General features: G+C 41.3%; 2 protein-coding genes across 3 annotated transcripts; both read left to right on the top strand.

Moving 5' to 3' along the window:
- Window positions 1-3,208: 3,208 nt before the first annotated feature.
- cdca4 (cell division cycle associated 4) lies at window positions 3,209-12,135 on the top strand. 2 transcript variants are annotated; one of them, XM_047611290.1, is made up of 3 exons: window positions 3,209-3,376; window positions 8,933-9,070; window positions 9,389-12,135. In XM_047611290.1, exon 3 carries the CDS (start codon window positions 9,398-9,400, stop codon window positions 10,346-10,348), a length of 951 nt encoding a protein of 316 aa, XP_047467246.1. In that variant the 5' UTR covers window positions 3,209-3,376; window positions 8,933-9,070; window positions 9,389-9,397; the 3' UTR covers window positions 10,349-12,135. The 2 variants fall into 2 exon arrangements, with proteins under 2 accessions (XP_047467246.1, XP_047467245.1); XM_047611289.1 differs by lacking the exon at window positions 8,933-9,070 and having other exon boundaries at window positions 3,210-3,376.
- A 4,929-nt stretch (window positions 12,136-17,064) lies between these two features.
- On the top strand, window positions 17,065-21,131 carry LOC125024262 (SERTA domain-containing protein 3-like). The gene is made up of 2 exons (XM_047612028.1): window positions 17,065-17,219; window positions 18,106-21,131. The coding sequence occupies exon 2, from the start codon at window positions 18,110-18,112 to the stop codon at window positions 18,917-18,919; it is 810 nt and encodes a 269-aa protein (XP_047467984.1). The 5' UTR covers window positions 17,065-17,219; window positions 18,106-18,109; the 3' UTR covers window positions 18,920-21,131.
- The last annotated feature ends 2,408 nt before the right edge of the window (window positions 21,132-23,539 follow it).

Genomic DNA, 23,539 nt, shown 5'->3' with positions numbered 1-23,539 from the left:
AATAGAGTTGGGGACTTGGTCAGGATTAATGGTTGATGGTTGATGCTGAGAAATACCGGCAGATACTTACCCATCATGTAATACCATCAGGGAGGAGGACGATTGGGCCCAAATTTATTCTGGAGCAGGACAAAGAGCCCAGACATACAGCCAAGGTCATTAAAGACTATCTTCAGCGTAAAGAATAACAAGAAGTCCTGGAAGTGATGGCAGGGCCCCCGCAGATCTCAACATCATGGAGTGTGTCTCTGATTATACGAAGAGATAGAAGGATTTGAGGAATCCTACATCCAGAGAAGATCTGTGCTCAGTTCTCCAAGGTGTTTAGAACAACCTACCAGCTGAGTTCCTTCAAAAACTGTGTGTAAGTAGAAGAACTGATGCTGTCTTGAAGGCAAAATGTGGATAAAAATAAACTATTAACACTTGCATTTTTGAAAGCATTCTAACAGAACTGTTCATTATACAGAAATAACAGTAACTTTAGTGATCCATGTAGCTGTTTGCCAAATATTAGACTATTGTTATTCAAGTTATACACTAACAGTGCATGCACATTACAATGATGTTTTGAAATACACACCTGTAACCCAAATAGTGTTTCTGTTTATTTGCATAAAGAGCGAGAAACGGAGATTGGACCTCAAGTGGTGGCTTGAGACGCATGTTGAGACTTACTGTTTTTAAACCTGGATACTTGACTGTAGCAGATCCCTCAGCACGCATGTTAACACCAGGTCTGAACAGGCCGAAAAAGTAAGAAATAAGAAGTGCGCACATGTTTTATTACAAACTAATACACTATAGAGTTGCCATTTAAAAATAGTTTACACTGTTTGCACTTTGTGCTTCCACTCAGTTTATAGTTTGTCAAATCAGTTCTAAACGGGACCATTTAAAGACGGAGCAGCAGAGCTGTTACGATGAAGTCTGTTTTGTAATAGCGGTCCTGAGAAGGTGAACACACTGCGTGAACCGCACACACACCTGGCAGACTGTGGTTGAGATGTGAACACAATGTGAACTCTGCTGCCCCGAATGCGGTCTACATCTGACCACATTCGCATCACACAACCTCTGCTTTGACTTTGTGTGGATGAAGCTCATTGAGAACTGACATATCATCCAGATGTGTAAATGACTTTAAACTCCGTCACATGCGTCTACAAATAAATATGTAAACGCATGTAAAATAAATAACATCTTGTTGTGGTTTAAGAACACTTTTCATACTTTTAGTGCAGTTTTATAATAATTATAAACTTCTCCTTCTCTATATATTTTACTTCAAAAATTGTATCAACAGTGAATCATGTGTATTTATACATGTCCATGTATGCACACACACACACACATGGAATTTACTGAATTGTGATAGATATGATTGGAAAAACAATAATAATAAGGTAGACAGATAGTATGGACAGGAATGTTATGTACAAGGTAAAGGTTTAATAAGCATATATCTCTATATACTCCAATCAGCCACAACATTACGACCGCTGACAGGAGAAGTTAATAACATTGACCATGTTATGTTATGTTGTTCTTATTGTTTTTCATTCCTTCTAGTATTGTTCATACGCCCTCAGTGCTCAGTCATAATCTATTTTATCTTAGGGGTGGGAGTATGCATATGTGTCATGTATGCATGAATGACGGTATGGGGGTTAGTGGTGTTTGTTTTTAAAGTACAGCACTAACAACATTGTGTTACCAGACACCGCAGGACAGCCCTAGAGAAGACCCATGTCCATTCTTTGATATATATATTTAAGATATGCAGGTGTTTTAATATCTCATACTGTATAAAAATATATAGTAGCAGCATGTAGTAGCAGCGTAACCTCAGTCCAGTTGTGACATCATGCACATTTGTGTTCTTGGGCCTTTAAATAGATTGTATCTACTGAAGCACACGTCAGTTTCAGTGCGAGTTTATAGAAGGCTACATGAATGGGAAAAAACAACAGTTCGTTCATAAGAATATACAAAGTAGAAAACTTAAATTTAGTCACTTTCCATTTTTGTTTAGTGCTTGTTTATATAAAACGGCAGCTTAATTGTGGATGTGGTGTACATTAGCAAACAAAAACCCACAGATATTCTTATTTATCTGGCTTTGCCTCGTTTGTCAGATCATTACTATATGAATATCTGACATTTAGTTTCTCTCCACTTTTAATTGAATTGATCCCCCACTAATCTGTTTGCCTGTGTGTTTGTATAAAGCAGTATAAAGCTAATTGTGGACATGGTGTAAATTAGCAAACAAAACCCACATATATTGTTATTTATCTGACTTGTCTTGTTTGTCAGAGCATTATTATACATATAATATTATATATTATATGTATTATTATATAGGTCACTTATGTTTAGTTACTTTCCTTTTTTGTTGAATTGATCCATATTTGTTTGTTTGTATAAAGTGATATAAACGTAATTGTGGAAACGGCAGTTTAATTGTGGATATGGTGTAAATAAGCAAAAAAAAACCCACATATTTTCTCATTTATCTGACTTTATCTTGTTTGTCAGATAGTATTATGTATTATATATTATTATATAGTTAACTTATATTGAGTTACTTTCCTCTGTTGTTGAATTGATCCACGTTAGTTTGTATAAAGCGTATAAACTTAATTTTAAATATGGTGTAAATTAGCAAACAAAACATATTTTCTCATTTATCTGACTTTGTCTTGTTTGTCAGGGCATTATTATATTATATTTTGTATTTATTATTATATAGGTAACTTATTTTTGATTACTTTCCACTTTTGTTGAACTGATCCATTGATCCATGTTTGTTTGTATAATGGGTACAAACATAATTGTGGACACGTTGTAAATCAGCAAACAAAACCCACATATATTCTCATTAATCTGACTTTATCTCGTTTGTCATAACATTATTATATAAAATAACTTAACATGTAGTTACTTTCCACTTTTTTTTTAATTGCTCCACCACTAAAAGTGCCCTTATTTCACAAAGCGCGCAGATTAATTGCGGACATGCGGTAAATTAGCAAACAACGTCCCTATTTCTGCTGTTCCTTTCTCTTGTTTGTCAGAGCATTATCCGGAGAAAAAGCAGGGGGAAATCTGCGGAGAGGAATCCCAGGCATATGGCTGGCCTTTGTCGGCTCCCCTCCCCCCTCCTTCCTTCCTTCCTTCCTTCCTTCCTCCCTCCTCTCCTCCTCTCCTCTCCTCTCTGCAGCAGGACAGACAGAGGTAGCTCCGCTCCGCTCCGCTCCGCTCCGCTCAGTTTTTGAAGCCGTGGCATGAGTGATCTCATCTGAACCTGATCTCCGCTTTCCCTGCCGTCGATCCTATGACCGAGACGGGAGTAAAATAACACAAACACGAGGTGAGTGCGGCGGTAGCCGCTTTTATTTAAAACAAAAAAAGAAAGAAAAGAAAAAAAAAAGAAAAGAAAAGCAGACTCCCGGGTGATGGTTTGTTGTTGTGGAGGGGGGGAACTTAAAAGAGAGCAGCCGTGGTGAAAACTCTTGTTTTTGGTTTAGAGGAGAGGACGGGGTGGGTGGACGTTTATAGCTGATTAACTCTCACTAAGGTTTATTTGATCATTAAATAAAAAAAAAAAAAAAAAAAAGGAGGTTAACGGTGGAGCCGATGGTTATTTTCCCCCCTCTTCACCACCTTTTCATTCCTCATATTTCTATCTTCTCATGCTAGTTAAATAGCCGGATAGCTGCCGCTGCTAGAGCAAAATGGCCTCATTGTCGCTCGGTGGCTCCGAGGCTGAAAAGACAAAGCATGCGGCATTCACGGCCAGCGGCTCACAGCCCACTCCCACGGCCTCTCCCACGGCTCACAAACGGTCTTAACGGCAACCGGGTTGTGGCCGGGAGAGAGAGAGAGTGGGGGAACCGGAGGGATTTGTTTTTAACCCGCCGCTGTTTGTGAGTTTATTTATTCATTTAGCTCGGCGGGCTGTGGAAGTAGAGCTGGGTCCGGCTCAGTGTGCAGTGGGGGATGGGCCCACGGTGGCAGCCATTGACGTAAAGCGAGGCTGCATTTTTTTTTTTTTGTTTGGCTTCTTGCTTCTTAGCATTTAGCAACAAGACAACCAGTATTTATATCCACCTTAACCTGTATATAACCCTGTGTTTACACCACACCTTTTTCATACATTTAGATGTTTTAATCTCTAACCCTACTGCCCACGGACTATTCATTTCCTGGTTTTTTATGTATGTGTCATATATGTGTCAGTGTTTTTGGATTAAATCTCGCTACGAGCCCCCCGAAATTAACACAAATTAACTCTGGTGTGCATGTGTGAATGAAATCCAGACTTTAATTGGACATTATAAAGATAAGTCACTACAATTTAGCATCTGTAGCAGACAAAAACCTGTAAATCATTGTGAAATCAGTAGGAGTTTTTAGCACAAGACGACTAGCTGAGTATTTATATCCACCTTAACCTGTCTAATACTGTGCTTTTAACTACAGTTTTATATATTTATATGTTTAATATCTAACCTCCAACACAGGGACTATTCATTTCCTGGTTTTTGAACATCATATGTGTCAATGTTTTCAGATTAAATCCCGTTAAGCGCCCCCCAAAATAACACAAATTGAATGAAATTAAGGCTTTAATTGGACATTAGCCAGATTAGTCACTACAATTTAGCATCAGTAGCAGACAAAAAACCTGTACATCATGGTTAAATTAGTAGGAGTTTTAGCACAACACAACTAGCTGAGTATTAGACCTCTAACTTGTCTAATATTATGTTTAAACTAAGCTTATGTGCATAAAATTAGTTATCTAGCCTCCAACTCGAGTGCTATTAACTTCCTGATATTTCCTGTAGTATTTGAACATCATATACGTCAGTGTTTTTTTGATAAAATCTTGTTAAAAGTCCAAAAATAACGCAAATGAACACTTGTGTGCGTGTGTGAATGAAACTGAGGCTTTAATAGGACATCATGCAGATTGCAAATACTATAATTTAGCATCTGTAGCAGACGCAAATCTGAAAATTAAGACATTTTCCGCCTTAACCGGTCTAATACTGTCTTTTTACTCCATGTTTTTATACATTTAGATGTTTAATCTCTACCCTCATGCCCATGGACTGTTCATTTCCTGGTTTTTGAACATCATATATGTCAGTATTAAATCTCACTAAATGCCGAAAATAACCCAAATTAACACTAGTGTATACGTGCGAATAAAATTAGGGATTTAGTTGGACATTATCCAGATTGCAAATACTACAATTTACCATCTGTAGCAGACAAAAATCTGAAAATCATTGTGAAATCAGTAGTAGTTTTAGCACAAGTAATATAATACATAACTTCCAGCCCAAGGACTATTAATTTCCTGTTTTTTCAACATATATGTCATTGTTTTCGGATTAAATCTCATTAAGCGCCCCCCAAAATAACACAAATTGAATGAAATTAAGGCTTTAATTGGACATTATCCAGATTGCGAATACTACAATTTATCATCTGCAGCAGACAAACATCTGTGAATCAAGACATTTTCCACCTTAAACTGTCTAATACTGTGTTTACACCACACTTTCATACATTTAGATGTTTAATCTCTAACCTCCAGCCCACAGACTTTTCATTTCCTGGTTTTTGAACATCATATATGTCAGTGTTTTTGGATTAAATCTCATTAAATGCACAAATTAATGCTAGTGTATGTGTGTGAATGAAATTAGGGATTTAGTTGGACTTTATTCAAATTGCAAATACTATAATTTAGCATCTGTAGCAGACAAAAATCTGTAAATCATTGTAAAATCAGTAGTAGGTTTAGCGCAACCAGCTGCGTATTAGGCCTCTAACTTGTCTAATACTGAGTTTGCACTCTGTTTGTGGTACATATAATTAGTTATCTAGCCGCCAACTCAAGTACTCTTAACTTCCTGATATTTTCTTGAGTATTTGAACATCATATATGTCGGTGGTTTTGGATTAAATCTTGTTAAGAGCCCAAAAATAACACAAACTGTCTCTAATGTGCATGTGTGAATGAAATTAAGGCTTTAATTGGACATTATCCAGATTAGTCACTGCAATTTGGCATCTGCAGCCGACGCAAACCTGAAAATCAAGACATTTTCCAACTTAACCTGTCTAATACTGTGTTTGCACCACACTTTTATACATTAAGATGTTTAATCTTTAACCTCCAGACCAAGGACTGTTAACTTCCTGATATTTTCTTTGAGTTTTTGAACATCGTATGTGCCAGTGTTTTTGGATTAAATCTCACTAAATGTCCAAAATATTAGTTATAGGTATAGAATGTCACTAGTGTGCATGTGTGAATGAAATCAAGCTTTTAATTGGACATTATCCAGTCGTGTTAGAGCTTTAACTTGTCAAATATTGTGTTTAAACTACGCTTTAAACTTGTGCGTACAATTTATTATCTCTAAGTAGAGTTCCTGAACACAACATACATCAGTGTTTTTGGATTAAATCTCATTAAAGGCCCCAAATTAATGTGCATGTGAGAATTAAATTACGGGTTTCATTGGACTTTGCCGCCACGACGGTTAATCATCCGTATCGGACAAGAATCTTAAATTCAAGACGGGAAGAGCTGTCTACTACTGTTTACACCACACATGCACAAAATCCACGTACGACGGTCAAATCCGTTGCTCCAGCTCACGTATTATTCACTTCCTGTTTTTGAACACCACGTATGTCAGCATTCTCAAATTAAATCCAGTCCAGAAATAACACCAATGTACTTGTGTGAATGAAATTACGGCTTTTTTATTGGACATGATTCCAACAGCCGCCGTCAAAAAAACCTTGTGGCAGATGGGATCAGTTTGTGAATATTAATAGGTCACGGCTGTCAATTCACAAAATAATTAAGAAAATGTGATAACTAGTATAAAAAAAAAAAAAGAGAGAAGGAAATAACCTAATTTGTCTGCTACAGAATACGCCTTTTTATTTACATTGCGGCAAATACACTGGCTTGCCATAACATTAGGTACACGAGTGAATTCTAAGAAATAAATCCTGCACTAAATCCTCTTTTATGTCAGAAAGGTCGTAATTTAACTGGAGATGACTTTTTTTTTTTTTGTTGGAAAGTGTCTTGCGTGGTGCGGTTGAGTTTCTGTTATTTAGCCCAGCCCACTGACTTAACATGGGTGTGCCAAAATAATAGAAACACGTGTCGGGGTATTACAATTCAGTAGTACTATGAACCACAAACGGCCTCTCTCAAGTTATTTCCTGGAGACTTTAAGTGCAGCTCTGTACCTAATGAACTGGCAAGTGAGCGTATACAATAAAAAAATAAATAAATTTGAGTAATAATTGAGATTTTACCCCCAAAATGCTGAACTATAGGGTGTCCAAAAACATTTATTTCTTAATAAACATGTTCTCTCTTGTATGTTGCAGTTTGCTCTGTAGGTTTTTCCTGGTTGTATTTATTTCTTTCTTTCTTTCTTTGTTTTTCTTTTTAAATATATATTTTTTTTCCTTTAAGGATGTAGGTGCTGCTGTCTCTTGTTTAACAGGTGGCAGCACAAATGCACTACACCAGAAGATGAGAACATATTTCCATAATTGTTTTCTCACCCTTTGTATTTTTAGATCTCCGGGCACCGTCATAAATGACTACTACCCCCCCTCCCTCCCTCCCTCCCTCCCAATCCCCTCCCCCCACCCACCCACCCACCACCACTCCTCCTTCCTTATTCTGTCAGGAAATGTGAGACCTTGAAGTCAATCAGTGTGCATTAGAGCTCCTTCTTTTCCTATTAAAAGTATCACTAGGTTTGCTCACCTGTTTATTTCTCATTAAGTCAAAGGGTGAAACAGAAGGTTTTAGAGCCTGTATTTGATTGTATGTTGATTTAATGTTGCACATCATGAGTCAAAACGACGTCAAAAACGGCCAAAACATTCATTTTAGTTTCATTTTCTGCAGAAGAGAAGGCGGTTTTCTGTAAAAAAAAAAAAAAAAAAAACCTCACTGCTGTTTGATTTCTGTCCTGCTAAACCAACGTGTTTCCATTGTGACACATAGAAACTTTTTTTTTTTAATAAAGCGAGTGGACTCATTGACCCAGATGCCCTGCCCCACAGGTCTAACACAGAGGAGGAAACGCTGTTATTTTCTGTCCCGACGGAAAATTAAAAAAAAAAAAAAAACGCCACCGGCTGCAGCTCAGCGCTCGCTCTCCTATCCCGCTTATTTTATTAATTCATTTTATTTATTCTTTTATTTATTTTTGGGTGAAGTAAAAGGCCTTTTTATAATAATAATAATAATAATAATAATGATGCTGGTGGGAGTGTTGTTTTGCTCCTGTAAGACATGTATGTGTGTTGCAGCGCTGGTGTCTAATAAGGAAGTTGACTTTTCTTCCCCCTCCTCAGTGAAGAGAAAGTGAAAATCTTGTTCTACTAGTTTCTGAAGCGTCGTGTGTGTGTGTGTGTGTGTGTGTGTGTGTGTGTGTGTGTGTGTGTGTGTAGATCTGGAAACCTGATCTCCCTTGTAAATATTAGCGGCTCTTGGTGGTGTGTGTATACATACATACATACATATATACATATATATATATATATTGTACTGTGAATCATAAATGCTATTATCTTTCTTCCTTCTTATCACTTTTACCCCCTTTGGAAGCACCTCATTGATTAGGATCTGATTTTCTTGATCACAGGTGGCGCTTGGGGTTTGGGGGATTTGGGGAATTGGGGGGCGGGAGTTCACCGATCATGTAACCTGAGTGTTTATTTTTTTTATTTATTTTTTTGTTTTCTGATAAAGGTCTTCTGTTAGTCTGTGCTTACTTTGATGCAGCGTCCGCATTTAGTTGGTAACCATGCTATTTTCGGTGGCTCAGTGGTCTGTTAAAAGTGTGGTTGTTCCGCCCAGCAGGAGTCTTGCCTCAGACTGGCCTAAAATGGGCAGAAATGGTGCTGAACAAAAGCTGCTTGTCGCTCGTACAAAAGTACTTGAAGCGTTGCAGCCGGGACCAAGCTGCATTGCTATTGCCTGTGCCTCTCAACAGGAAAGGTATAGCAAACTTTAAGAAAAAAACAACTACAATTCACCATTTACTGTAGCTAAGAGTTTAAAGCAGTAGTTTATAAAGTTGCACACAGCTGCTGCTCAGTAGCCTTAGCTCCCTCACATCCACACAAATACCACACCACATAGCCTCATCACAGCACACGTTTACATCATTAATTATTCTTTTTTTACTATATTAGCTAGTGAGATTCAGTTTTTTTTGTCTGTGTGATACATTTGCTGATGTTTTTTTGTTTTTTTTTCGCCGCCATCGTGTCTCATTCTTTTTTTTTTTTGTCTCCTCCGCCGCCCCCACAACAGAGAGACAACATGTTCCCGAAGGGCACCAAGCGCAAGTTCTCAGACTCCGGGGAGGAGCCAGTCTCCGGTGGCGGCGACGACCAGGGCCCCGCGGCGGCGGCTGCGGCGGCTGCGGCGTCCTCTGCGGCGGTCCGGACCATGTCGTCCTCGTACAGCCTGCAGCGGCAGTCGCTCCTCGACATGTCGCTGATCAAGCTGCAGCTGTGCCACATGCTGGTGGAGCCCAACCTGTGCCGCTCGGTGCTCATCGCCAACACGGTGCGGCAGATCCAGGAGGAGATGACCCAGGACGGCACCTGGCAGATCATGACCCAGGCGCTGGCGGCCGCCCAGTGTCCCACCGACCGCCTGGTGGCCACCGAGGTGCTGTGCAGGCAGACTGACCCGGCGGCGCAGGCCGGGCAGAGCCCCAAGCCCTTCTCGGTGGTGGGCCTGGAGGAGGGCTACCACTCGGAGGAGGTGGTGATGGAGGGGGACGTGGAGACAGAGGTCACCATGTCCACCCTGTCGCCCGTCTCCCCCCAGCTGCCCTCGGCGTCCTACCTGGCGGGGCCGTTCGGCATGGGGCCCTGCTGGGAGGAGGAGGAGGAGGACGGCGAGTGCGAGGAGGACGAGGAGGAGGACAGCGAGGAGTGCGTGTCGGAGGGGGAGGACGGGGGGGACCGGGACCACCTTAGCGCGGACTCCAGGACAGGGGAGCAGGTTTTTGGGACTTTTGAGATCAAGCACCCGGCGCCGCCCCCTGACCCGGCCCTCGAGGAGCTGTTTTCGGACGTGGACCCGTCGTACTACGACCTCGACACGGTGCTGACGGGGATGCAGAGCGCCCCCAAAATGGGGCCTTACGACCTGCTGGAGAGCCTGTCCTCTCACGGGCCCACGACGCTGAGCTCCAGCGCGAGCTGCAGGTCGGACCTGAACGAACTGGACCACATCATGGAGATCATAGTGGGATCCTGAAACATTCGGAACATTCCCCATCCCCGACCCCCCACCCCACCCACCGGCCTGAACTCATCCCACAGACTCTTTTCCAGACTATGCACAGTACACGTGTGCATGTTCTGTATGTGGTATTGTTACACACACGGATTGTTGGAGGTTTTTGGGGGGACAAGGTGGGAAAGTAACGGCGCGCCGAACTGATCCTGGGAGCGGCTCTGGAGTCGAGTCGGCAGCTGCTGTAGGCGGGACCCAAACAACAACAACAACAACAACAAAACTAAAACGTAATTAAAAATTTGGCGTGTTTGAGGACGAGCCATCCCAGCCTGAGGGCGAAGCGGTTAGTTTCCTACTTTGTTTAAGAGAAAACCCAAAACTAGACGACATCTGTGTCGAAGGCGAAGATAATTACCTTATACCTTGATGCATTCTTATTTACGTACTTTCCATGTTTACGTCTGTCATACATTCTGTCATACTAGCTCCTTCTGGTCGTTACTCTCTTCAGCCACTTTGTCCATTTCTATTTATTGTTACATGGACCGAGGAACAATCCCATCACACACACGCACACATATACATACACACACACACACACACAAACAAACACACACACACTACATGCATCAGAAACCAGAACAAATCCAAATCTATGAGTCTATCAATGCATATTTTCCTAAAAAAAAAAAACAACAACAAAAAAAAAAAAGATTTGAGCAATTATGAATGGAATATATGTATATGTACGTATGTGTATATAGAAATATATTTTTTTGCATTATACAGCTGGGGGATTTTTTGCAAGCGTCATTTGATATTATTATTATTATTATTATAATTATTATTTCTTTTTTTCCCGTCTCCCAAGCCGTTTTTAAGATTTTAAATGTAGCCAGACTTGAGACAAGTGTCTTCCCATGGTTTGGTATAACACGTTGACTGTAACAGGCGTCAGGACTTTGTAGGCACTGTTGGTTCATTTTTTATTTTATTTTTATTTTTTTTTCTCAGACGCAGGGCAGGAAAAATTCCTCCTGAACTTTTATCATTTCTGGTAAGTTGTAGATTTTTCCTGCCCTGCTGTCGCTAACAATTTTCCTGAAGCATTCGGAGAGAAACCACCGGAGTGATAACTGCATCAAGAAGCCATATTTCTTTCTCTCGTTTTGTTCTTACAAACGAGGAATTCTGTGTGTTAACCCATCTAATTTATTGTTTTTTTTTTTATTTATTGTATTTATTGTATCTAGGTACAGACACGCCATATTATCAATTCAACCATGAGGCCTGATGAAATTATATTTATCCAAATTTTACCCTCCGTTTTCAATGCAGTACCTATTTATTCCTATTTTTTTTTTTATTTTTTATAATAGTCATAATAATAATAATAACTGGGTTTCTATTCCGATTACTATGCAGCTCTGTCATGTGTTTCAAACTGACTGTATACAACTCAAAAGTCCTTTAATTCCTTTATGCAAACAGTTGCCTTTCTCCTGAATATGTGGAAAATCAAATGCATTTTTTTTTTTTTTTTCCCGAAATTGTTCCTTCTCGTCGCGATGAAGATTAATTAACTCAGGCAAACGAAATGTATTGACTAAAGTACAGTATTACGACACGCTGAATACCTTACCACCACACTCCTGAAGGATGTCACGCTGGTCTGAATGGGAGCTAGAACTTCAAAGACTAATTATCGTTGTAAAATGTATGCATTTTTTTATATTAAGGAAAAAAAAACATTGTAGCATCTTTGTAAATATTTTTTATAATAAAAGGTGCAACTATTGATAAGACGACGTGGACGTTTGGTTTGTTTCGGGCTAAAGTTTCTGTGACTGTTTATATGGACGACGGAGGAGGAGGAGGTGAAATAGGAGAAGGAGAAAGGGGGGAGTAAGAAGTAGAACAGGAAGAGGAGGAGGAGGGAAATGTGTGTAGGTGTGAGGAGAGGAAGAAAGGGGGAGGAGTTGGAAGAGAGAAAGGAGGAGGTGTGGAGATGTAGAGCGAAAAGGGAGGAGAGAAAGAAGGAGGTGTATGGAAGAGGAGTAAATGGGGAGGTTAGTTGAAAGAAAAGCGGGGAGGTGGAGGAGAGAAAGGAGGAACATTAGATGAAGAAGGAATAAATGAGGAAAAAGGGGTCAGAAAGGAGGAGAAGGAAATTAGGAGGGGTAGATTAAGAGGAGGAGAAGGTGAGGAGAAATGGGAGGATGTTGGAGAAGAAGGGGGAGTAAGAAGCGGAAAAGGAAGTGGAGGGATGAGGAAGAAGGAAGTGGGGAGTAGGTATGAGGAGGAGAAGAAAGGGAGGAAGGAAAAGAGAAAGGAGGTGTTAAGTAAGAATGAGGAGTAAGGATAAGTGAAAAAGAAAAGGGAGAAGGAAGTGGAGGAGAGAAAGAAGGAGGTGTAAAGAAGAGGAGTAAATAGGGAGATTAGTTGAAAGAAAAGGAGGAAGTGGAATAAACAATGAAGAAGAGGTAGAAAGGAGAAGAAGAAGAAAAGGAGGAGGAGGTGAGGAGAAATGGGAGGATGTTGGAGTGAAAGCAGACGAAGGGGGAGTAAGAAGTAGAAAAGGAGGAAGTGAAGGAGGTGTTAAGTAAGAAGAGGGAGAAGGAAGAGGAGCACGTGTGATAAGAGAAGGAGAAAGTGCAGGAGAGAAAGATAAGGGAGAAAGGAGGAGGTATAAAGAGGAGGAGTAGAGCGACAATAGTGAAAGGAGGAAGTGGGGGAGAGAAAGGAGGAAAAGTAAAAGTAGGAGAAGGAGGAGGAAGTAGAAACCTGACTGAGGAGGAACGTAAACATCAGTAACGAGTTTAAAAGAATAAAACTACTGGAACACGACAATAATTAATAAGAACACGACAACTGAACTGTTCTATGTTGAACTGTGTTAACACTTTATTAAGTCAAATTAAAAACCTAGAATCCTGAATAAAGAGCGTCCGTCCATCGGTCGGTCGGTCGGTCGGTCGAGGGCGTAGATCAAAATAAAAACTTCAAAAATGCTCAAATTGAATTAGTTGTGCTGCTGCTGCTGCTGCTGCTTGTCACATGGTGACGCTGGACCGTGACATTCTGCATTAAACATGAAGCTACAACGACACAACGGGGTCATTGTGTTCACCACAACACGCAGTCAGAAGTTTTTTATAAAAAAACGTGCCCGAGCTCAAGGTCACATCTCGTCTTGAACTAACAAAAGGTGTTTTTTTTTTTGTTTTTGTTTTGTTTTTTTGTGTTCATACAATTTATGAGCTCACTTCGCACGCTGGCCTGCCGCCTTCGTCTCGGCCGGGGCCTGTAGTTAAAGATTAATGGGCTTCTCGGTGAGTCAGCACAAAAAAAAGAAAAAAGGGAAAAAAGGAGGCAGCCTCAGGGAAACGAGACATCGGAGACAATAAACGCGGCTTCAGAAATGTATCGGGAAAACCTAAAGTTTGGAGCATGTGATGCTGAGAGGACGTGTCCGGGAGCAGTTAGCTCGACCTTTAACGCTCATAATACACCAGACGCACAAGGGCTACACTTGTCTGGAGATCTGTGCACCTTCGGGGTTTAAAAGTACTAACAGGACTCAGTTTTTGGTTCCTCCTCCTCCTCCTCCCCTCGGTTCCCGATATATCCTCCTGAGCGCACACACACACATGCTGCAACAGGAATGCAATTTAAAGAGCTCACGTTTTTTAAAAAAAAAAACAGACAAGGTGTTATAACATCAGACGAGGAAGGAGGAAGTAGATGTGTAGCTGTGCAACCTGGGTGAGGAAAAAATAAAAAAATTAATTAAAAAAAAAAAAAAGGAAAGAAGAACGAAAAAAAAGAAACGGTGAATCAAGAGTTGCCTTATTTGGCGTTTGCCTTCCCCGTCTTTCCGGTCACGTCCTTCCTCTTCCCTTCTGAGTCTGTCCCTTTAAAATGCTGCGTTCAGGTGCTCACCGCAAACACCCCCGGCCTTCTAGATACTTCCAGTGCTGGCACACCGGTGATACTCTCTGGTGTCATACACCACGACGCTGTTACCTGCATCTATGGGGGAATTTAAGTAAAACTACCAAAATAAAAACTATAATTAATAACAACTGGGTCAAAAACTAATAGAAACGTGACACAAACCAGCGATGAATGTGTTCTACGTTCTCTAAAACTGTGCTTTAATAGTTTATTTATTCCATTTTCCATTAATGAGGACACACACACCTGCATCTGTGACACTATTATTTGTGTTTATGAAAGAATTTAAGAAAAACTACTCGAATAAAACTATAATTAATGACAAAACAATAATACAAACATGATACAAGTTTCTCTAAAACTGTCTAATGGAGTCAGGACTATAAGTTAATGTGTTCTAATAGTTTATTTATTCCATCTTTCATTAAAGAGGACACACACACACAAACACGTGCATTTGTGACACTATTATCTACAATTATATGGGAATTTAAAACAATAAGTAATAACAACTGGGTCAAAACATAAAAGAGCCACGATACAAATCAGTGATAAATGTGTTCAACATTCTCTAAAACTGTCTCACGAAGTCAGAACTGTTAGTTAATGGTTTACTTATTCCATGTTTCATTAATAAGGTCACACACACCGGCTTTTTTTGACACTATTATCTGCGTTTATGAAAGAATTTAAGTATTTTGGAACAAGAAGTTTCCCACAAATCTGTTTTAATAAATACGAAGAAGAACAACAGCCTCATTAATATAAATTACCAGCGCTAATATTAAAAATATACCCTGTGTTTGTGTGTTTCTGTGCAATGCTTTCAGCGTGGTGTCGTACATGTCTGACACTGTTTAATGTATGTGCACTTTGTCCATAAACATAATAATAATAAAGTTATAATAATAATAAGACACTTTTTTTGTTTGAAGGACGGAGACAACAAAATATTTTTCTGTTGAATAAATTATCTGAGGTTTAAACTGGCCCCAATCTGATCTGACTGATGTGGTTAAATGAGTTTTTATCCTGATTATTAGAGGAAAACGCTGCATGTGGTAACTGGATGAGACAAATCTGGGCGTTAAATGTGAGTCTGCAGAACATGTCAGGATTCATAAGACACATAGGAACTACGCTAAACGCTTTTTTGACGCTTTTATTGAGCAAAACTAAGAAATTTAGTCCATAACATGTATTTGTCGGGTTGATGACACATTAACTAACATGTGTCACGGAAAAACCAGTTTTCCTTCTTTCCCTGTGAAATTAGTCATTAGAAGCTGCATTTATGTTTTAACTGTTTGTAAACTGGTCGTATATTGTCCTGCAGAATCAGTCATTGTATGTCGACATACAACGACAGCTCAGATTACACACACCTTCCCCGAGACACATGTGTAGGTTCCACATCCACATCCACATACCCTTACACTCCCTGCCCCACCCGGGCACACACCCACTCACTCACGATAAACACCTCCTGTACCTGACAATATCTCATAATACTCATTATTTATCCTCTGGACGGAACACAACACAAGTTTCTGTTACATTTTATTTTTTTTGCAAAATAAAAGCGATATTTTGGAAATTTCAATAATTGCGATAACCCATAGTTCTCTTAAATTCTCTGCGACATCCCTGGTGACAACGGTGAAATGCGGAAAAAAGTGTTTCCACGGCAGTTTTGCGATAAACTTTTATATTGATACGTCTGAAAAACCACCTCATGAGAAAACTTTAAGAAAAATAAGTGCCCAAAGTGCATTTATTTTTCTTAAAGTTTATTAAATGTAAACATTCTGTTATATTACAGGTTTTATTACAGGTTCGGACCCACTTGAGAACAAATTGGGCTGAATGTGGGCCCCCCCCCCGAACCCTGGTCTAAAAGTGACACTGAAGATGATTTTTGCAGAGGGGGTGGGAAAGAGGGGAAACCCCAGTTTCACTTTAAACCTGCTTTTATCAAATATTAGGGCGTAGTCTAGGTTTGAGTGCACGTGTTCGGCGTTGTAAGTCACTGTCCGGTTTTTAGGCGGAACGAGATATGCTGACTTTCCTTAAAACAACATCCCGTCGAACTAGAAACACATGCAGGGCCTTAGTTTGTTTATTTGAAGAGATTTTGTTTATTTGTATTATTCATATAGTTATTTTTATATGTAATATATTTTAAAGATCTATTTTTTATTTTTATTTTTTTATGTTATTAAAGATAATATCAGTTGTACTTTTGAGAGGACATATGCATCGCACAGTTTTCGGTCCCTCAGAGAAATAAGGAGGAAAAATATCGTCTGTAGTTTATATATATCTTAATATATATATTTGTGTTTTGAAGTTACAAATGTGTTTTTTTTTTGTTGTTTTTTTGTTTTTTGGTTTGAGAAATAATCTTTTCAGTCATAACTCATCTGGAAGCTCATTTAAAAAAATCGTATCGTTAACAAAGTATCGGAAACCGCATCGAATCGTGACCTGGGTGTATCCTCACATTCTTATCAAGTGTTGTGCACAGCTTTGAGGGTCAATCCGAGCTCGTGTCCTCGTAAACTCCGACGTTCACGTGTTTCTCTTGAGTTTTTGTGGCTCTGAGTTTTACAGGTCGCTCCTGAACGCGGCAGAAACACGCCGCCGCACACTCGCTGCCCCGTGAGTGGCCGAGGAGGAGCTTTGATAAGCGGCCACTCGGACCAATCGCACGCCGCTGCTCTGGAGCTACCGGCGCTACCCCCCTCCTTTCCTTCCTTCCTCTCTCCTCCCCCCGCCGGCGGCTCCGCCTCCTCCCCCCGCTGCTGTGCTCTGGATGGACCGTACATTCCTCATACTCCGGGTCTTGGTAGCAGAGGAACGACGGAGCGAAAACGAGCCGAGGACACGACGGATTTCTCCCACCTCATGACACTTCCCAAGGACGCGTAAGGTTGGTTCATTCACGTTTGATAACTGGTCTTTCTTTTTGTCGTTTAAAGGAGCTGAAGTCGAGTTTTGCCTTTTTAAAACTCGGGTTTCGTTTTTGTTCCCACTGAAGTCTGGGGACCGTGAAGGGGGTTCAGGCTGTTCTTAGGGGGGTCCTGTTATAAATAAGTGGGTTAAAGAGTGGAGAATGTGGTCGAAATTAATCCTCCTAAATGGAATAAATAAGTTATTTAAGCGTGGATTTGTCTTTATTTCCGTGTCTTTATAAAGCTGCATTGGTTTAGACTGAGCAGCTTCTTCAAATAGGGTCAAAAATTCTCAAAAATTTGACTTAATTTGAAGTAATTTTTGAGAAAATTTGACAGACGGAGATCCGAGGGTATCCAAGTCATGTCTGTGAGGATGAATAAAGTCTGTCAGCCTGAAGGAGTGTCTGACAGTGACTCACAGCAGCTGAAACGTTCCCTTACCAAATGTCTGAAATAACACATTCCTCTTCGCAAACTGCAGCTCTGCTTTTATTAATGTTGATTTTTTTTTATTTTTTTATATACATTTCTTTCGAAGCTTTTGATCTGAATGTGGCAGTAATGTAATGAAGTGGGAGGGGAGGCAGGTCTGCGTTGCTTAGTGCTCTTACATAAACTGGTTTATAACACGGCAATGGAGCCTGATGCACCTGGTCTCAGCGCCAAAAGTTTGAGGAGACGGATTTTAATAGGTTTTCGGTCGCTCTGTACGTGCAGAGCTTAAAATAATACGTGTAAAACTAATCATTAATGTCTCTTGTATTATCTGAGTGGCAAAGCTTAACCACTAGTGAACGACCTGTGGTGTTTTATCAGTAAATTAGAAACTAACTGGAGATGTCCTTGCATCAATCGATCCAGGTCAATGTTGGGTCGAGGTGTGAAGCGGAAGTGGAGCTGCCTGGAGGAGCTGGAGGCCGAGGTGATGGAGGAGAAGCAGCAGATCGGGAAGGAGGAGGAGGAGGAGGATGAGGAGGTGGAGGTGGAGGTGGAGGTGGAACGGGAAGACGAGTTTCTCCCGACCAAACCGGACATGAGCCACCTGCAGCAGCAGCAGCAGCGGCAGCGGGTGCTGGGCCTCTGCCTGGAGAAGCTGCAGCGCTACCAGGCCGGGATGGAGCTCAGCCTGCGCCGCTCGGTGCTGCTCATCAACACGCTCAGGCAGATCCAGGAGGAGATGAGGAGCGACGAGGGGGCGAGGGCCCCCGACGCCGTGCGTCCCGACTCCTGCCTCCTCAGGGACGACTTCAGGGAGGACGTGTCGCTCACCTGCCCCGGGTGCGCGGAGGGTGAGGTCGACGGGGAGAAATCCCCAGAGCTCCCCTCTCAGGAGGTAAACATTTCCGCGGCGGAGCTGCAGAAGCCGCCGCCTCCGCCTCCGCCTCCGCCCGCCGCGACCGTCACCTCTTTCAGCGATGCAGTAAACGCCATGGGCTACCTCAGCGACCTCACCCTGGACGATATCTTCGACGACATCGACACGTCGATGTACGAGACCTCGGACCTGCCTTCCGCCTGGTCGTCGGGCTCTTTGTGGCCCGTCAGCGTGTCGCTGTGGCCGGACGAGGACGCCAAAGTGCGCCCGGGCGGCCACTCCTCAGCCGGGAGCCTCCAGTCCTGCCTCTTGGACCTGAACGATCTGGACCACATCATGGAGATTCTGGTCAAGTCGTGATCAGCGGAGACAAACCCCTCTGGACATTTTTACTGCACTTGGATAAATCAAGGAATCAGGATCGGGAGCCGCTGTTTTTCTCCCGTGAACTTTTTTTAAAGATTTTTAAGGCTCCATCTGACAGTCAGGCTCAGGACGGGTTTATGAGGACGAATGACACACTAACTGTTGTGCACATACCTCTTATAGGAGGGACCAGTCGACGGCTGCACGTGACTCAAGCACCGTGAAACCTCACGTGGTGCGAGTCCAGAAACGATTAGCGGCATTAGCTGATTCATTGTTTAGATTTACAAAAAAAAAAAAAAATCACTCATCAGTTAAACAGCTACCTAAGAAAGCAGAGTCTAGTCTATTTCCAAACTGTCTCCAAACGTCCCATCTATGTTTTCTAACCGCAGCTTCAAAGCATTTCATCGCGCACGCTCAAAAAGATCCATTTCTCCTTTTATAGATCCACATCAGTCGCCTCTTAGTGTTAATGTGCAGTGAGAGCAGAAGCGTCTAGACAAAACGGCGTTGCAACACTCGTCAGGGAAGTGTTACAACGGACGCGGGACGAATCTTCCTTATTTTTGTAAATCTGTAAATGCAGATGGAGCCGTAAAAATCTCGTATTTATTTTTTCTCCTTTTGTAAGTTTTAGCAGAAGCAGCTTTCAGGAAGAACTCAGGAAGAAGGAACCTGAGCCTCCGTGGTCTGTTAGATCAGACCCGGGTTGATTATTAATTGAAAACCCTTCAATTACTCAAGAGGGCGTGCTTCAGCCGGGCCGGTGGGGGCAAAGGCCTCGGGTTTGTTTTCAGGATTCAGGACTGAACGGCACCACCTACCCAGGACATTTAAAATCTATATATTTATTCGAAAAGGCCGCCAGTTGTAAAAGCGAGAAAACGATTCTTATTTATGAATGAAAAGTCCACCACAAACATAACTTTATATGTAGAGTCTATTGCTGGGTGTGAGTGTAACTTATGATTTCTTTTTGACCTTCTGTGTGCAAGAAATTACAGTTTTTGTTTTGTTTTTTTTTGTTTTGTTTTTTTTTGTCCTCTCGAGGCAGCTCGTATTTACGGTAAATCCAACTTGTCATGAAGGCAGCAGAAAATATGTATTTTAAATAGAAATGTTGATCCCAGTCTGGTTTGCGACCGAGGTTGCGAACGGTTGAGTCCCAAAAATTGTAAATGGGCAGCAGACGCCTGTGTGTTTTTATGGCCTTGATGGTATGAATTTTATCACTGCTGCTTCACTGGGAGTTTAAAAAAAAAAAAAGAAGACAGTTTTCTATGTGTTTCTACCTGAGACTCCGACCTCCTGTCCAGTAGACGAGATCTAAGTGAGCGAGCGGCTGCATGAATCTGATTCTGGAGTGTTTGTGGTTTACTCCTGTTCTACCTCCTGTTTGTTGCTGGTTTACCTGGACACTCCTGTTTAACTCCCGGTGAGCCAGACACAAAGCATTTTAAACTGAATATCCGACCATCTCTCCTTCTTCTTCTTCTTCTTCTTCTTCTCTCTCTACAACGTGCCTTACTACTGGACCTTTTATTCTGAAAGCTTCATCGATTAAAAACCTGCGATGAGGTTACATAAAACCTGCTTCTTCTTCTTCTTCTTCTTCTTCTCTGTTCTTGGCCTTTTTCCCCCCTCTGTGCTCAGTGAGTACTAGAAGCACATGAGCTTAATGTATCCTGACAAGCTGACAGCCAACTCGCTGAGGGAGGAGGTGGCCGTGAGGGCCAGGAGGGAGAAATAGGAGGAGGAGGAGGAGGAGGAGGAGGAGGAGGGTGGGAGGAAGCAGAATGCGTCACTCGTTCATGTAGGAGGAGTTTTGCAGCTTGTTTTCGCCCGGACTCAAACCACCGACCAATCGCACGAGACGCACGAGCAGCAGCTCCCGACAACAACTTGTTTTTGCTCCTCTGCTCAGACACGCGACGTGAATCGGTTTGGATTTGAGAAATAATAGTAATAAAAAAAAAAAAAAAAAAACTTTTACACACTAAGAAGCAGGAAGTTGCAGTGTTATTTATACGTGTATGAAAGTGGGGTCTGTGAAGCACAAACTGTGTGTCTTTGTATATGATATAAATGTAACTGAAGGGCGCTGGGTAATAAGATGAAAACTCATGATGTATTGTATTTTTTTTTTTTTTTTTGTGGAATATTTTATAGATTTTATCCGATAAATAAAGTAAAAATACTAAAAGTGAGTCTCTGTTCATGTTTACGTCGCATTAAGACAGAATAAGACTATGATCCCTGTGGGGACAGTGAGAAAAAGGTCAGGAAATACTATATGAATGTAAAACATATATCAAAGCTGCGCCAAGTTTAAGTGGCTCACTACAAAACAAAACAAAAAAGTGAGTAGAGTTCAGTGGAAATATGTTTCTCTGGAGTTTGCAGGCTGGTTTTTATAAAGCGTCTTGAGCCAATTTGTATTGTTATTGGCTCTATATAAATAAAATTGAAATTGAAATGGGAAAGATTGAAAGTGGTTGAATAAACAAACACATAAATATGATACAGATACACAGATATATACTGTCAGTAGTTCTTAAGTCGTGTTAAAGCAACGTCGTCCACACCTGACTGAGTGTTACTGTCTTAAAGAACGATCTCTGAGTCTGTTACTGCTGCACAGCACTCGTGGATAAACCAGGAGGTATTAGTCAATACATGAGTGACTGCATGTGCTTTATGGCCGTGCCTACGTGCCGTCTCTTTTTTCTTTTTTTTGTGCAAGCCACCGGATGCTTTTACCCAAAGCGTTGCCTCCCAGGAGCAACAGCCTGCCACTACCACCACTACTACTACTACTAATAAACAAACAAGCAGAAACAAGGCCAACTCACCAAAGCAGATAACTCTATGGTCAGAAACATGGTTTAAAAGAGTAAAGGAAGTTTTGTTTTAAATTTATGCACGAGTCGTGACAGTAGACGAAGAGGATCAGATCAGATAAATGAGGAAAAGTAAGTTTACTAAATGTTACCAGCAGCTGAACAGAACCACATCAGTGTTTGAGATGTTGGTGGGTCTCACATGAACTGTTTGCTTCTTCTATTGGTCAGAAATGTGAAATAATGTGAATTAACCGTTCTTTTGCAGAATGACTTGTCGTTGTTGGGGTTGTTTATCTTGCTGCATGACCCAGTTTCAACACGTGTTCCCACAACACACAAATTCACATCCTCAGGTTGGAGTCTCTGGACATTAATGGGTCATTACAGTAGCATTCATTGACTTGGGGAAACTGTTTCCTCAAATTCAAAGCAGAAAGCCACACGGATGAAACATGTTCAATAAGTCTAGTTGCCCTAGTTTCCGCTCGACCTGGACGACCGAGAACAAACACATCTAAAAATGCAAATAGCAGAATGTTTTATAGGCAACACGTGGCCTGTGAGGCCGAGCTGAGGGCACATATTCCCCCTTTAACTGTTTACCAAAGGAGGCGGAGGAGTCAAATGGAAGCAGACACTGCCCCCTGGCGGCCGGTTCGCGGAAAGGCAGATGTTTGTGTACAGGGAGCATGACGGTGCACGTTCAAAAAAAAAAAAAAAAAATATGTTCAGCAGTGTTTGTTGATGCTGTAGTCTGGTGCTTCTGCAGCGTCAGCGCCAAAACACGGTGTCACTTTACAGGCAACTCAATCCCCGCGCGATGATTCAGTCGCTTCTCTTTTTATTTGTGTTTCAAGCAACAGAGACTCTGAGACAATGAGACGAGGGAACGCCTCTTAATCATGAGCCCTCATCTCACGATTCACCTTTTCCTCTGCAGAATTACAGATTAATACTGGAGGAAATGCATCTAAAACACCTCTATTGATGAGTTAAAACTATTAAGAGGTGCACTGTCACAAATAAGATTCAGTAGAAATAATATACTGGAAAAACGAACGCTCTGTTAATTCTTATTATAATTTTGGTTGTATATTTTACCTGTTAATCCATTAGTTAAAGGACTTTAAAGAAGATTATTGTTAAGAAAGGAAAAGGAAATCTCTGGTTGTGGTGAAACAAAAAAAGCAAACAGGTCATCCAGGTCACGGTACGTCTAGACAACACTTCAAATCTGTCTCCAGAAAGTTAAGTTTCTGACCGTAGATGGGTTGTTAAGAGAACCACTAATTGTGAGAAAATAGCACAGCACCCAGATTAATGTGGAGAAATCCCTGTAATTGCAGGTGAGCATCTGGTTGTTAGTTACAGGAGTCCCTGAATCAGACGTCTGAAGCAAAGGACATTCTAATAAAAGGACATAGGAGTCCAAAGATTGCGCAACTTTAAAGTGCAACATAGTGCAAGACTAAGAGGCAATCTACTCCTCAATTAGAACTTCTTTTTTTTTTAGTTGCTTTTATTTTAGATTTAGTTTGGCATAAATGTGTTTGAAAGCTGGAGGAGGAGGAGGAGAAGAGCTATTTTCTTCCCTCTGTGGGTCTGATTTCCCCCCAGAGAATGAGACACGAGTGGAGGTAAGTACAGAAGTTGTAGAAAAGGAATTCAGGGAGTGGCAACAACGTGAGGAGGAGCAACACGTGCAACACAAGCAACGAGCTAATATGACCATTTTAAGAGAGCGCACCTATCTATCCGTGTATCTGTC

The sequence above is a fragment of the Mugil cephalus genome, chromosome 17 (genome assembly GCF_022458985.1).
Source record: "Mugil cephalus isolate CIBA_MC_2020 chromosome 17, CIBA_Mcephalus_1.1, whole genome shotgun sequence".
In the NCBI taxonomy this organism is placed as follows: Eukaryota; Metazoa; Chordata; class Actinopteri; order Mugiliformes; family Mugilidae; genus Mugil; species Mugil cephalus.
Note: the sequence above shows the minus strand (reverse complement) of the source record. Positions and strands in the feature narration are given on the sequence as shown.